General features: G+C 44.1%; 1 protein-coding gene across 3 annotated transcripts in view; it reads left to right on the top strand.

Annotated features, from left to right (window-relative positions):
* Positions 1-16,494, top strand: part of Grin2b (glutamate ionotropic receptor NMDA type subunit 2B) — a 459,161-nt gene that overhangs the window by 403,404 nt on the left and 39,263 nt on the right. For all 3 annotated transcript variants that reach the window (XM_052722258.1, XM_052722259.1, XM_052722257.1), the window contains one exon: positions 76-305. In XM_052722258.1, coding sequence (XP_052578218.1) covers positions 76-305 — 230 coding nt within the window. The remainder of the gene's footprint in view (positions 1-75; positions 306-16,494) is intronic.

Below are 16,494 nucleotides of genomic sequence, written 5' to 3'. Positions count from 1 at the left end.
TCCAGCTCTTATAGACTGAAATAGATCCAATTATTCAGACTTAAATTTTTCTCCCTGTCTTTTGTGTCACACCAGAGCCAGGCGGCCCATCTTTCACCATTGGCAAAGCAATTTGGTTACTCTGGGGTCTGGTGTTCAACAACTCCGTACCTGTGCAGAACCCAAAGGGGACCACCTCCAAGATTATGGTGTCAGTGTGGGCCTTCTTTGCTGTCATTTTCCTGGCCAGCTACACTGCCAACTTAGCAGCCTTCATGATCCAAGAGGAGTATGTGGACCAGGTTTCTGGCCTGAGTGACAAGAAGGTAAGAGACCCATTTAAAACTTGCATTGTTCTCTATCCTGTCCTTAGCCATACTCAAAGTTCTCATGAACCTGGTAATTTTCTAAATGTTTAGAATCAATAGCTCTTTCCTGTGTTTTCTTCAACTGGGACATAGGCACAGAAGCTGGATTCCCTACTGAATTAATACTCCTTCACACTTGCCTTCTGATTCGTAAAAGGCTGTCACAAGGGCGCCCTGGGCTGCAAAATAAGGGGCTTGGTATGCTAGCAGGTTCTCTGAGTACATAGTTGCTCTTGTTGGATGCAGTTGGGTAGCCTCTCAGCTCAGGGCTGCCTGTTTGCTGTGTTATTAGAGGGCTGCCCCTGTGTACCCACACTGGGGATACTAGAGCTTTACACCTCATTTTCTTCCCGATGGTGTTGGGCTGTGGGCTCTCCCTTTGTTCCTCTGCATACTCTCATGTTCCTAGGCCTGGGCGGGAAGGTTTTTCACATTGTAGCCTGAAGAGAAGTGCTATTTAGCGCATGATTGCCCCTGTGTGGCACAGATGAGTGGGTTGCCCCCTTACCAATGCAGTCCTCCCCACCCACCTGGCAGTGGGAAGGGGAAGGGAGGTATCTGGTACTTTCCATCTTTCCTAGCTGAGGAATACCAAAAAAAAAAAAGAAAAAAGAAACCTGCTAATGCATGGGATCATGTAGGTCACCCTGAAGCATGTCAGTTTCCATGGGAGATTTGTCCCCTAGAAATGCAACAACCATGACGGTCTGAGACTAGAAAGGCTGTATTTGCAGAGTGTCTGGGGAAGTTGAAGACCAGAGCATTTTACATTCTTTCACTTACAAAACTTTTCCTATTCTTTAGTTCTTTAACATTTAGAAAGTGTCACTTTCCATTCCCACTTCCAGGATGAAGCCCTGAGATAAAAGGCAGATGTGTTTTCAGACCTATGGGTAATGGTTTATCACATGGGTGGGGATCCCTGTGAGAAGTTACTGTCTTGACTCAGGGGCCAGTTCCTCCATCCACTCCTCTTCATTCACCAAGAATTCTCAGAACCGTGTGAGAAAGAGGAACAGTTCCTTAAGGGAATTGTATGGTGTTTTTTGTTTGTTTGTTTGTTTGTTTGTTTTTGTTTTGTTTTGTGTGTGTGTGTGCCTGTGCATATGCATGTCTGTATGTGAGTACATGTGCATATGTGTCTGTGTGTGAAAGACATACTAATACACTATATTCACTGTTTATATGTGATATATTAAATGTTTTTAGTTTGTCGAATTTTTCTTCCTTTTTGCTTTATTTTTCTTTTAATTATTAAATTATTTTGCTTTATTTTTATTTAAACTTAAAAATGATTTCTCTTTCATGTATATTTATCTCTCTTCTTAAAGCATCACATATTACTCTAACTCATAATTTATTGTGCATTTATTTATTAATCCATTTACTACCTGATTCATTTTTAGACCGTTCCCTTGCACGTGATTCTATCAGCAGCATCTGTTGCCACTGTCTTAGTTAGGCTTTCTCTTGCTGCGGTGAAACACCATGACCAAAAAGCAAGTTGGGAAGGAAAGGGCTTATTCGACTTATAGTTCTACATTGCTATTCATCATCAAACATCAGAGGAAAGTCAGGCCAGGAACTCAAGCAAGGCAGGATCCTGGAGACAGGAGCTGATGCAGAAGCCATGGAAAGGTGGGGCTTACTGGCTTGCTTCACCTGGCTTGCTCAGCCTTCTTTCTTATAGAACCCAGGGCCACCAGCCCAGGGATAGATAGCACTACCCACCATGGGCTGGGCCCTTCCATATTGATCACTAATTGAGAAAATGCGTTATGGCTGGATCTCATGGAGGCATTTCCTCAACTGAAACTCCTTCCTCTCTGATGACTCTAGTTTGTGTCAAGTTGACACCAAACCAGCCAGTACCAGTACAGTCATTAAGGAACTAAGTAGAATTTGAATTAGACAGCTTTCATCACTCCTTGCTACCAACCTCCATCACTGCCTTCACTTGGACTTGGTACAGATCAGGTAGGCCATGCCTACCAAAAACCATGGGTGTACCAGAATCTCTCAGGGCTCTGCTGCCATGTGTAGATTTGTCAGAGGTATGGTACTCTGTCAGTGTCACCAAAAAGTTGGCCAAATCATGGGAACATGTCACCTTGCATTGATTTGGAAAAGGTGTAGTGAATTAAGTTCCCAAGCATAAATTGTTTATGTCTAACAAGTTCATGTGCATCACCATGGCAACAGAGTGGTGGACCTCAGTCTTTTTGAGACTGTCAGTTGATATGTGATAATACTCTACCATATTTGTCTTATTGTTTTCTTCAAATGTATCTGAAAATAGCTCCCAACACTGTATTTATCTCTCTAATACCTTCATTTTACCCAGAGGCAACTTGGAATGTGTTTATATTTGAACTAAAAATAGTTGACATGGGGAGGTTTCCTTCCCTTATGGCCATCCTAGTCTAAGACATTGAATCACATCACTTCTTTTACATATAATAAACACAGCTGTTTGCCTCTCCCCACTAATGTGGCTTCCATGCCCTTTATTAATGACCACCAGCTCTCCAGTATCTCTGGCCAATGCTTGTATCCTGCATCACTGACATCCTTAACTCCTCACCATTCTTGACCATGGCTTGATCCAGTCATCTGCCTAGGAAATTTTTCTTCCCAGTTCTCACTTACTAAACTCCTACTTAAACTGGTTCAGATTAGAGATTAGAGATCCTTCACTTGTAGAACTCTCCCTAGGCTCATCTGGGCAGCTCATCAGTCTCCCCCTTCCAAGACAATTATTCAGGCCTTTATTATAACACATCTTCCATGTTCTATATGCTAATCTGAAGACTTGTGCACAATAGTATTTCTCTTTGACTGTGAATCCTACCATCAGTGACATTACTTGGTCATTACTAGTATAAAAAAAATAGGTCCACGTGAGAGTAGAGAGAGAGTCTGTGTATTTATGAGCCTCCTGTGCCCACAGTGGACATGACACTATAGAAAAAAGAGCCACAACACAGCAGGAGCTTTTAACAGCTGCTTAATCTGGAAATGATTGAAAATGGTTATCTGATGTATTTCAGAACGTTGCAAGTGACAAAATAGTAAATTACAAGCATCCTACCAGAAAGTGTCAACATAATCTACATAATTATAGAAAACATTTAAGTGACTAATGACACATGACTGCATATTAGTGTCAGGAACAGTTGTAAAAATCATAGGAGAGTGTTTTGAAAGTGTACTTAAAATGTCAAAATTCATATTAGCTTTACTTCAAAACACCTAAAGAAAACAGAATCTTGGACTAGCATGGAAATGCATGTGGGGAAGCATATTATTTGAATTTAGAAAAAGAAAAATAATATACATATTGAAACAATATTATTGAGAGCAGAAATGATCTTTCCATCAGGGAAAGTAACATTTACAGTAGAGAAGGGTTCTGAAGCTTGTTCGGACTATCTGATGACATATCATCTGTGTCACTCAAATCAAATGGTGGACATCTCAGGGCAACGATGGGAAGATATCTTTAGCTCTGACATTTATAGCTAAAAAATAGTCATCAATATTTGGGCAGAAAAAAGTGCACTGAGATTTCATTTGTTATTGATAAGGACACCTGCTCCTGTGATGTTCTTGCTGCATGCCTTCCCTTTGATTAGGGTACACTGCAGTGAACCCTGAATGACCACATGATGTAATGAAGTGTGGGTGCCCTACTGTACATTCCTTCAGATGCAGAGGTGGGAATGGAGTGTAAGGCAGTTAGTGGCATCTTTGTCCCTGAACAGTGAGCCCACGGTACTTGTTCTTATGTCTCTCACCTATCCAGATGGACGTTCCATTTTGCTGTCTGCCAAACATAGTACGAAGGGGAAAGATCTCCACCCACCAGTATTTGCTGGGTACTAGGTACATTATCTTTACCGCATCTGTGTGTGCTGTTTGTATAATCTTGCGTCTAGTGTGATTACTCCCATTTCCCATGAAGACACGGCAACTCTGAGATGAGCTGAAACTCCCTGAAGTCACACATATCAAGTGTGACAGAGCCAAGGTTGAAGCCCTGCATATCTCATTCTAAAACCATCTCCTAGGATGTTTCCCTTGTAGGGAATCCCAGGCAAAGTTATAACACGGATTAAGATTAATATATTAGTTTTTTTTTTTTTTTACAGTAGTGACAAAACAGTTAACAAAAGGACCTCAAGGAAGGCTTTATTCTGGCTCATGGGAAGAGATGCAGTCCATCATGGTAGGGAAGCACAGCATTAGGAGTATAAGATAGCTTGTCACATTATTTCCGCACTCAGGAGCAGAGGGCAGACAGGAAGTGGGGCGGAGCTGTGGCGCCTCCATCCCCGCCCTCAATAACTCTCTTCTGCCAGCAAGGCACCATATGCTAAGGGTCCCCAAACACTGCCACCAGCAGCAGGGGTATATGTTGAAACAAGGGATCCTGTGGGAACCATTTTACATTCTAAACACAGCAGTTCATGTGGCCACCCCTGCTTCTACTCTAGTTAATTGTAATTTAGTTCTCTACCCTTTCATTAACTAGCTGTTTTGGGTCCACTTAATCCAGCTTTCCTAGGGATACATTATATCCACCACTGTTCTTACTACTGCTGATAAAGATCATCATTGTTATTATTACTGATGATACTCCGGCAATATCTTGGCTAACACTTTTTTTTAAGCTCCTTTTAAGCCAGGCATAATGCCAAACACATTGCAGAGACAGTCTTGCGTAATGGTGTCATTAATATCTTTATTTGCAGATGAAGCAATTGGAGCTTAGAGGTTAAATAACTTGCCCTTACGATATTCTTGGCTGACTGTCACCCCCCACCAGTGTGCCACACTATTTAGACCATGATGCTTTTTCTGGTTAATCACCCTTTTCCTACATCCTCCATATACCTTGTCAAAGTTTAACAAGCTAAATCATTTCCCTGTACTAAAAATTAAGCTATCTAATTAATTAAGCCATGATAATTAGATAGTATTCTAAAATTTGTACTTGGTTTGATAGGTCTTTCAGAGGTATTATTTAAATAGACAATAACAGTTATTTCTAGTACTTGGGAAGGCTAATGGCTTTCAATTTGACTTTAGCCTGGGCATAAAGTGACCCTGACCTTTAAGCCATTGTTGGATGATAGGAAGTAGAGATTCCAGGAGAGAGAAGGGTCACTGATGAAGGAAGTGGAGATGAGGTTGGTAGAATACCTACCACCATGATGATATCCTTAAATTACATTTTGTAGTTTATCTCCTGAAGGAACTATAAAGCTTTATTGACAACCTGCTCATCTATGCAGACCACAACAGTCTTTGGTACTCAACATTCATAAGCAAGTATTCTACTACTGTGCAGTGCCCTCAGACTTGCCTTCAATAATGGACAAACAATAAGGATGGCCATATAATGCATAAATGAAGACCCCTTGGCTCTTATAGATAAATGCTAATTCTGGGTTTCTGAGAAATTTCATAGGGTCTGAAAGTTACTGTTTCTCTTTTTGGCATATAGGAAGCAGGTAATATGATTTGAATGTCCTCTGCCAAACTCAGGTTGAAATTTAATTGACATTGTAGCAGTATTGAAATGAGATTAGGTTAGGAGGGCTCTGCCCTGTGAATGGACTAATGTCAGTATCTTAGAAGTGGGTTAGTTGCTGTCAACCTGGCTTTGTTGTGAATGTGAGTTCAATTTCCTCAGCTCGCTTGCTCTGGCCTTCTCGATCTCTCTGTCATGTGCTAGGCTTCCTCACAATGTGTTGCTCTCTGTCATGCTTTGGCACAGTGAGAAGGCCTTTGCCAGACACTGATGCCATATCCTAAACTTGTCAGCCTCTAGAACAGTGAAGAATAAGTTTCTTTTCTTTACAAATCACCAAGTCTGTAATATTCTGTTATAGTAACATATAATGGATGAAGACAGTAGGGTATGACTTTCAAGTCAACATGCAAACAAATAAATAAACATGTAAACCTGAGGAAAAGTAGTTTGGTGATGTGCGTGTTCAGGCTCCTATCCTGAAACAGTTGGATATCAGTGAGCTTATGTGAAGAAATGGGGCCATGATTTCTACTCTACAAATGTATTTTCCTTGCTCTATTAACTTCAGGCTGCAAGCCAGCAGGAGACAGCTAACTTCACACAAGATCTGGCACACCCTGGTCCTGGCTAAGACCATTTTGGTCAAATCATGGAATTCTAGGCTAGAAATAGCTTAGTAGGGGCATCAGTCATGAGTAATGAGGCAGATCTCTAGCAATAAGGGCCCAGGTTGGACATCTAGGGAGTTGAGCAAAATGCAAGGGTATGAGCCATGCACACAAGCTCTCTGGAGCTGTCAAGCAGCATGCTGTCTGTTTGATTTTCAACTCTCTTAAAATGTTTAATAAAGTTTTGATTGATTGATTGGTTGACTGATTGATTGATTTTGAGTCAGCATCTTATGTGTCTGGCTTCCAGCTCATGATGTTTCTGAGACTGGCCTTGAACTTGTGGTCCCTCCTTCTTCCACCTCCCAAATGCTAGGATTACAGATGTGTTCCACCACACCCAGAAATGTGTACTCTTGGAAAAGATGATAGAGAGCAGGTCTTTTGGAAATGGCAGGAGACTAGAAGTCCTCATATCCTAGGAGCGTGTGCAGCGCAGGGGTCAGGGAATGGACTTCTGCCTTTTCTTCCTCTTAAGTGTCAGAAGCAATCTAATGTTTACATGGACCATCATCTCACTGAAAGCCCTCCTTAGTCCTGCCAGGGTAACCCCTGTTCAGGTGGGTCTAGGAAAAAACCTAAAGCCCTTAGATAACCTCAGGGCTGCCCATCAGAGTCAGCAACTTACCACTTCCAGGATTTTGCCCAAGTCTGAATCTGCATGTTTCAGGCTCTTAAGATAGGCCCTAATTCCAGGGCCTATCTTCATTCAGACAGGAAGTCCCTAAGATCCATTGGGATTTAGGAATGGTCACATTCAAGTCCCAGGCTGCAGATAACCCAATGTTCACTATTGGACTGCCATGGGGGCTCCCAAGACTCCTTTCTCTTTTTCTATCCCCTCCACACATCACCCTGGTGGCTGCCTTCCTTCTGGCACCCAATGACGTCTCACCCTGGATTCCTCATCTCCTAATCCTGCTACCCCATTGTGGCACCAAGGATGCCAGAAGGTGCTACCACAAAGACATAGCCACAACCCAATCTTTAGATCCAGTGAATGCTGACCCAGTTTGGGAGGGAGAGGGACTTGAGGTGAGACCATCCTGGGTCATCAAGGTGGGTGTTCAAATGGATGACAAAGCAACATTCAGAGCTGTGTGGCACAGAGGAGGAGGAAAAGGCCACTTCAGATGTAATTGAGATGGAAGGGGCAAACGTAGGCAGGCGATGGAGTCGCCAGAAGCCGAAAGAGGTGAGGGAGGACCCTCCCCTGGACTCTAGAAGTGTTACGGCACAGTTAACAGTCTGCAGAACTTAAAGGAAGACATTTGTGCCTGTGACCACCTGTGTGGCAGCCACAGGAACCTAACACAGGACCACGATGGCTTCTTCTAGAGTCTGAACTTTGAGCTGGTTCTGCCCTTTGGACTTCCGGTCTTCTCCTTCTTGCCTCATCTCCTACACTCAGCCACTTGGCCCTGTCCTTATGAAACCAGCATTTCTCACAGAAGGATTGGATTCTCTTTGTGTAGAATTCACCCACTTTGCACTGGAGATCTTCAGGGAGATGTGTTACACGGAGCTCTTTCTCTTTGCTGGTAAATCTTAGGGCAACAGGAAGGAACCTAAGTGGCATTGTGTGCTCCCTTTTGCTGGGTCCTTGAGCCTGATTAATGCCATTTTCTCCCCATCTGTGCACAATCTTTTGCAAGGCCTGTTGTGAGGTCATTGTCACAAGTGGGTGAAGGCTTGTTTCTCTAAGACATATCACCTTCACAGTTCCGTTGAGGTAAAAACCATTATTAATGTACTTTCCTCATACTCTGGTTTATGGCATGTAGTTCATGTCACAGACCTGGAGGGAACTTTATTTGTTTATTAAGTGCAGATAACTCCCTCCTTATCAAAAGCACAGGTACCCACACACACACACACACACACACACACACACACACACACACACACTCACACACCCCACCTGGGTGGTCACAAAGCTGTGTAAAGAATGCGAGTCTCCTATGTATATAGAATGTAAGTTGAAGCATGTCATCTCAGGTCAGTGGTCTTTCTCACCCCGAACAAAAGGAACACGGCTTTGTTTCACCAAGCTGACATTAGTGGAGGCATGGTTTTGCAAAGTGAAGTTTAAGGAAGCTAAAGAAGGAAAAAAAAAGGGGGGGGAGGGAAAGAAGGAGGGAGAGGAAGAGGGAGAGAGGGAGAGAAAGTGGTTGTGCTACCAGAGGAGGAGGAAGGAAGAGACTGGGGAGGAAAACCATCTGGACCTCATCTTGGGCTAGATCTGTGGAGTTTTCTTCAGAAAGGTATCCTTATGCAAGACACTAGATGACCAGAGGGCCCCTGGAGCCAGACTTTTTTAAATGTTATTATGTAAAGTAGCATTAGCATGCGCTCACTCTTTTCCCATCTGAACTGAATTGAACTGAGGCCAAAATGCAAAGGAGCAGCGGGCAGCTCCCGCTTCTAGTTAGACGACTCAGAGCCCATGTGAGTGGCACTAGTCTTGGTGGCAGACACTGGAAGTGCTGTTCCCACCCGCTGGGGTCACTGGGTGTATCTGTGATTTCTACGTGGAGTGGGTTCTGGGCCCAGCTTAGAATGACCAAGTACACCGGGGCCTCTGTTTGAATTTGGACCTCTGTATAGACATGACTCTTATTCTCAGAGAACAGAGTTATTCCGTTTAGCTAGCCATTAGAGACAGTTTCTTCAGTCTGAAGTTTATTTACATGAAAGAGAAAGAAGCCTGTTCTCCAACATCCTTTTCTCTCTCACTAAAAACAAAAATTAAAAATAAGTGTTTTAGTCTCAAGGAGACTGAGCTTCCTACATCTCAGCTCATGGATAAAAATGTATTAAGAATCAGGGTATCACAGGCAGTGGTGGTGCACACCTTTAATCCCAGCACTCACTCTGGAGGCAGAGGTAGGTAGAGTTCTGAGTTCGAGGCCAGCCTGGTCTACAGAGCGAGCTCCAAGACAGTCAGGACTACGCAGAGAAACCCTGTCTCAAAAAAAATTAAAAAAGTAGTGTTTCCCTTCTCCCTTCTCCCTTCCGAGAACTAAGCTGGAGTCCTCTGAGACAAATTAATGCAGTATGAAAATTTATACATGGCCCAGGGCAAGAATCCTACAATGAATCAGGCTTTAGAGATGTCAGAATTATATTCACGGTCAGAGTTAGCTCCTGGGCAGGTCCTGGGTTCTTGTGGATGTTTCAGCCTCATCACCTTCCAAAGTTCCCAGATGCAATGGCAGCAAGAGTGGAAAAGTTCTCAGAGAACTGTGTGCAGCCTGTTAGTTTATGGAGCCTTTCTGCCTAGCTGGGCATGTGCAAGGGCCAATGGGGGCCCAAGAATGCCTGGGACTGGGAGAGCCCAGCCACTTCATTTACAATTCCATGTTGAGAGTTCCTTTCCAGTGTGGATCACGGAGAGTCAATGAAAGACTGCTCATGCTCTGTAAACACCAGAGTCTCAGACCTTTCCCCCTCATGCATTTTAATCAAGTCCGATTTGGGCAGGACCCTTCATTCACAGCTTCAAGGGCACTTGACTCCAGGCCAGTCTGATCCTAACAGCATCAAGGGAGGAGAAGAAAGGGAGCAGGCAGGCTTCCTGGCAGAGGAGGCAGCTCCAGTTTTCAGAGGAAGCAGGAGCCAAAATGTTGGGTCTCGGTTTCTCTCTTGAAAGTCACAGTACTTACACTGGAGAGGTGGCTCATGTGTTGAAATATTTCCTTGCAACCATGAGGACCTGTGTTCAATCCCCCAAACCTACCTGTAAAAGTCAGACACAGTGACATGTGCTTGTAATCCCAGCACTGGGAAGGCAGACATAGGGCGATCTCTGTGGTTTACTGGCTGGCCAGCCTAAAATGCTTGGTGAGCTCTAAGCCACCGGTCATTGAGTGACTAATATTTGAACAGCACCCAAGAAACATGTGAGTTTTCCTCTAACCCGTGTGCATATACTCATACACATGTACCAGGAAATGGTGTCACAGGAAAGCAGGCATCCCAACAGAACACCACAGTACAATCATCAGGGGCCTTTTCTCACTAGATGGGGACTCTGTGCCACTGTCTGGATCCAGGAACCCCAAGCTCCTTTTAAGTAACATCTGTCAATGAGAAAGCCAGAAAACCAAAGCTACTTTGGGGGAGAAAATTGCCATAGGGAGGTTCTTTTCAGGGCACCCTCCTCAAGTGCTCCCAGGCCAGCATGAGGCACTCACATTCAATAGAGGGAGGATTGTCATTCAATAGAGAAACACTGGGTATGACCCCGCTGTACTGAGGGGTCCATAGTCTAATCGTCCCACTGAGAGTATCCCTGGGGAGCCCATGAACTTTCCGGCCAGGGAGTAAATAAATGTCAGACATCTATACTGCTCACAGGAAAGCAATTTTCCTATCACCTTCATCTTCTGTCACCACTGCCTGACACACATCTCAGAGAGTGAGCAAACCATCAGAATATAGGATCTGTCATAGCAGAATCCGTGTGCATTTATAGCTATTGAATACAATCAGCTGGGCAAAACCAACTGAGCTTTCTCTGCCCTTACGATCACAGCTAGCAAACATACACTACACAAGGCCAATTAGCACAGCCTCCCTGGCCTGACTTCTCTGAGTCTCCAAGCAATGATTCTAACACCCATAACAGAGATGGCTCTTCACCAGGCTTAGGTGAGCAGCAAGCTTGTTTGGCATTCGATTATTCTAGTCTAGGAGTCTTCCCAGACAGCCCTGGTCATCGTCATCTGTGTGTGCACAGCATCTTGGCTCTTCCTGTGTTTCTTATTTTATGAAGTGCCCTGAATACATGGATCAGAGACAGACTGAATGCCAAGGAGGGCCACACTTTCTCTCTTCTACTTAATGACTCCTGTTCTTAATCCAGCTGGAAGAAGAGCTCACTCTCGGGAACGATCCCTTTAATGGAAACGAAAGAGAGGAAGAAGTGGGGAGAAAAGCCATGTTCCTGCTCTCCTCTCCCATCCGTATCTGAGGAGTAAAGACTAAAGGAAGAGCTAGTGACACTTTCCCTGCAGTGCTGTGACAGGACCCCTAATTACTTAAAGCTGAGGACCACCCTGATAGTAAAGTCCCTAAAGCTTAATTCTGTAAAAGCTCCTCACACATCTCCCAGCTGACCATTTCTAGTCAAGCTGTACAAGCTGCTGAAGTATTTCCCGAGAACTGATTGCCAAGAGACCCTGAGACAGCCGAGACTCCGCCATTTTGGACTAGACAAAAAAGAGGTGTTGAGCTGGGTGTTAACTTGGTGCTGAAGAAAGAAGGCTGTAATTTCTAATGATGTCTCCTAGTGGTTTCATACAGAGTGAACACGATGGCTGACAGTATGGTGTTATGCAGGACACTGCAGCCCAGAACCCTCCTGGTGGAGGAACCTCTGGGCAATGTGTTTCTTCTTTCTTGAGGGGTGGGCAGTGAAACAAAGTTATTCAGTCTCAAACACCCTCAGGAGACACACCACCCATCACTGCAAACCCTCACTCACACACACTGCAGAGAGTACGCAGGTGGCTTTGACTCTGAGTATTGAACAACATTCTGCCTGTCCCTTTATTCTTATAGAGGCACATCAGATTAATTGCAGCAAATTATGTACAAATTTTTCTCTCTGCCAATCAGGCCCTGCTGAGCAGGCAAGAGCTGTTCTCACACCTGAAGAACAATACAACCTTTGGCTCACCAGTAACTCTAGGCAGCTACTGAGCAAAGGCTGCTGCCAGACTGGTTGCTTTGGCCCTCTGATGCACCTTTGAGAAAGCTGAGAAGATTCAGAGGCATAGTCAGATTCAGTGGGCTCCCAGCACCAGACAGGTGTAGCATCACCCTGGCAATATTTAAGCCCTGACCTAGTAAGTCATCCCAGGGTTGGACAAAATTTGGGATAGTTTGGAATGTAAACAATGTGGACAGGAATATTTATTTTTGACATGCCCTTCCAGTCTGACAACCACAAATGCATTTTTCAGTATATGGTGGGCAGACTCACACTGGATCAGCCATGACATAATAACATCCAACTGCAGAATAGCTGTAGTCAAGGGCAAGCATGGCTCACTATGCCATATACAGAAGCATGATCAAAACATAAGGAAAAAAAACAAACAAAACCCAAGGAACCACAGATTCTCCCCTCATGAGATTAACCAGCAGAGAGCCTATACCATTCAGTCATTCATTTGGAATATGCTCTATGCATAAGAAGGGTGACTTATTCCCCAGTAGTCACCTGATGAAGACTTATTTCTACTTTGATTGCCTTACCTTGTCCTAGCATTCACAGGCTCCTCTTGAGTTAGAATTGTGGTCTTGCCTGTCAATGTTGTAAGCTAGGTATTCTGCAGGGCAGTGAGGGGCATTCCTGTGAAAAGGCTGCTGTCTCAGTGGTGTGGGGGTGGGGTGGGGATTTGGTGTTGGGCACAGGCCCTGCCTGTAAGGTGGCTTCAGCTCCTCATTGGAGGTGTTCTGAAAGCACTCATTATCCGTAGGCCCATGTACCAGAAAGTGTCTCTCAAGGTAATAAGTGACCCAGTTGAGAAACCTTTTCACTTGCACTCACTCATGATGGTACTGGCTACTTACGTGGTCCAGGATTCAGTGAAAAGCAGGAGTCATTGAAGGAAAGTGGCTCCCAAAGCAATCTATCATCTGGGCTGACTGGTCTGAGTGACAGCCTTTTTCCTGGAATTCTTTGATGGTTACTTATGCTAGCTGGGACCAAAATGTCTGGTTTTAGAGGACTCCATTGTAGCTGAAGTTTTCCTGTGTGTCCCGCCTGGCCCATGATCAGGACAAATCCCTCTCACCCGCCAGTCCTGCAGCAGCTTGGACCAATGTAAACACACAGAGGCTTATATTAATTAAAACTGCTTGGCCATTAGCTCAGGCCTACCACTGACTCTCTCTTACATTTAAACTAACCCATAATTCTTATTTGTGTTTAGCCACATGGCTTGGTACCTTTTCTCAGTTCTGCCTTCACATCTTGCTTCCTCTGTGTCTGGCTTGCGACTCCTGACCCTTCCCAGAATTCTCTTCTCTGCTTGTCCTGCCTATACTTCCTGCCTGGCTACTGGCCAATCAGCATTTTATTTATTAACCAATCAGAGCCTCACATTTACAGCATATAGAGTGATATCCACATCATTCCATCTGTAGTTGGTTGGACCTATGTGATTAACAGCAGAACATAATGGTAGCAGGAGCATGTGGTAAGGTTCATCTCATGGTGGACAGGAGAGAGGGTATGGGGCTCAGAGTGGCTCTTCCTCTTTTGGTTAGTCCTCTCTGTATAAGCACACCTTAAGGTGCTTTAAGACTCTTCTGGGTGCTTCTAAATCCAGCCATGCTGACAGCCAAAATCACCATCACAAATGCTTTTATGTGCTTATAATTCTGGTTTAAATCTTTATATAAAAACAAAGCAACTTTAAGCTGTCTCTTGAAATACATTTCACAGACTACTTATGTTGGGAAAATGGAATTATCGTTTACTCCTCTGTCAGTAAGACATCTTTTCAGATCAGCTCCCTGTTAAGCCCAAGATCCTGTAGCTGAAAAGAACAGGAATCTTGATCTTGTAGATACACCTGTGTAGGAAAATCGGGACTGTTAGGCTTGGAATCCAGAACTGAATAAAGCATCACAATAGCCCAGGAAATGGGCATAAGTACTGACAGCGGAAGTTCATGGGCTGCCCCTTTGGAAGGCAACAGACTGCTCTCAGTGACTGTTTACACTTACTAAAGGATGAATGCTCCTAGAACACAAGCTGCTACTAACACTGAAGTTCTGCTCTCCGGTGGATTAAATTGCCCTTAATTAGCTACCCATTTGCAGTGTTGTTTCACTGAGGAAGTGTGTTAGTGTTTTTCAACAGCTGATTTAGAAATGAACTATTGAGAATGGTATGTCCTTAGCTTGGAGCCTGTGGAAAAATGCATTCCAAAGCCACAAATGAATTAGCATTTGTATGGTGTGCTCTTTTTCAATATGAGCAATCATGGCCCCCATCCATGATAACCACTGTTATAAAACTGCCTTGACAACAACTCCAGAGAGCTCACCAGTCATTCATGACCCCTGGGTGACACTCTCTCAGCTAAGTGCTTCACATCATTTCATTTTGTTGACTTTGCACCAAAACTTTTTTAGGCAGATGCTACACCAAGGAGAAAAACATGACAAGGGGCCGTATGGTCTTGCTCTGTTCCTAAACCCCTGGCTGATCCTGCCTCTCCAAAAGAGCCCCAGGCTCCCAGCTATGCATACCCACTGTTGCTGTGTTCATCTTAGTGTCCCTCTGGAAACTGGTCCTAACCTTCATAAGCCCTTTGCTCAGTCTGGAGCCCTGCCTCCTCCTCACCTTTGTAGATTGGTTGACCTCTCTTTGTATGATTTACCTGGATATTTTGTTTAAAACCGTGAATTCTCTGCATTTAACGTATTATCTAGTATGTAAGGATGATACCCAATATATAGATGATACCTAGAATATAGATGATACCTAGGATAGTAATGATATTTGGATATAGCTAATACCTAGGATATAGAAGCAACTCACTTACCAGATGCATATTAGATGGTTACTAGTCACCTTGAGTGGAGCTGCCTAAGTGAGCAAACGAGGTACTCAACATGATTTTAGTACAAGTGTAATCCAACAGTGCATGGGAACCCTATTGTGGGGTAGCAAAGACATGGAGAAACAGTCTCAGAACAAAAGACCAATGAGAAAGGGAGAAATTGAGTTCCAAGGCACAGAATGAATCAGGTGTGCTGGCACTTAGGAGATTGGAGGCAGGAGGATGGAGTTCAAGGTCAGTCTTGGCTACACCATGAGTTCAATCACATCTTGCACTTTGGAGCACTAGACAGAATCACAAATGTAATGTCAGAGGCGTTTCCGTGAATGTTCCTTTCCTTGTTAAAAAAGCAAAAATAGTTCACCTTTCACCCTCAGCCTTGTTCTCCTCACCTTTAATTGTTTAATGAACTAACCTTTAATAGTTTTCTATGCCTCAGATTTCACTTGGTCCTAACACCCTTGCACCAGCATCAAAGATGGCCCAACTTCATCCTTGCCTTATCCTACTTTGGTCTTTAGCTTTCCACTAAAATGTAGCCTTCTGGCTGGTGGGAGGCAGAGATAGGCAGATCTCTGTGAGTTTTAAGCCAGCCTGGTCTACAGAGGTAGTTCCAGGACACCTAGGGCTACACAGAGAAACTCTGTCTCCAAAAACAAAGAGACAAAACAAACAAACAAAAAAACAGCATTCCAACTTTCCAAATGCGACTTGGGGTCCACTAGGGCTCTACTATCTTTCTTGACTCGGCTTTTGGCAAACATAGTTCCTGTTCCTCCTTGCCATGGTACCCCGGTGAGAACTCTTTTGCATGCTTTCTAGATGAACGTCATCCCTTTAATATTCTCTCTCCTCATCCTGACCTTCTGTTTTCATGTGAGTTGTAATTTGAAAGTAAAATACTCCCCAGCCTCCCACCCCCCACTCCCCACCCCACCCCCCGCCAAAAGTTCATGTGTTTCACCCTGGGTCACCAGCTGGCAGCACTGTTTTGGAAGGCTGTGTAACCCTTAGAAGTGCAGTTTTACTGAAGGAAATGACTTCCTGGCGGTGGGCTTTGAGGTTTAGTAGTGTGGGCTCCACTTCCTTTTCTCCGCTCCTGCCATCTTACGCGGCCAACACCCTGCCTTCTGCACCCCTTCTTAAGCCATGAGCCAAAGCAAACCCTTTCCTCTTTAAGTAGCTTTTGTGGGGTATTGGTTCACAGTGATAAGGAAAGTGACTAACGGGAGGTAGTTCTCTTTTGCAAGTATCGTGTTTCTTTGTCAGTGGATGGTGGAGGAGACAGTCTGCTTTACAATTTTTTATGAAACTGAAAACAAGAAGCCAATTAATAGAATGGGGGAGCATGCTGG

The sequence above is a fragment of the Peromyscus californicus genome, unplaced genomic scaffold, assembly GCF_007827085.1.
Source record: "Peromyscus californicus insignis strain IS unplaced genomic scaffold, ASM782708v3 Scaffold_6__1_contigs__length_162567912, whole genome shotgun sequence".
NCBI classification, from domain to species: domain Eukaryota; kingdom Metazoa; phylum Chordata; class Mammalia; order Rodentia; family Cricetidae; genus Peromyscus; species Peromyscus californicus.
This window is presented reverse-complemented; position numbering and strand designations above follow the sequence as displayed.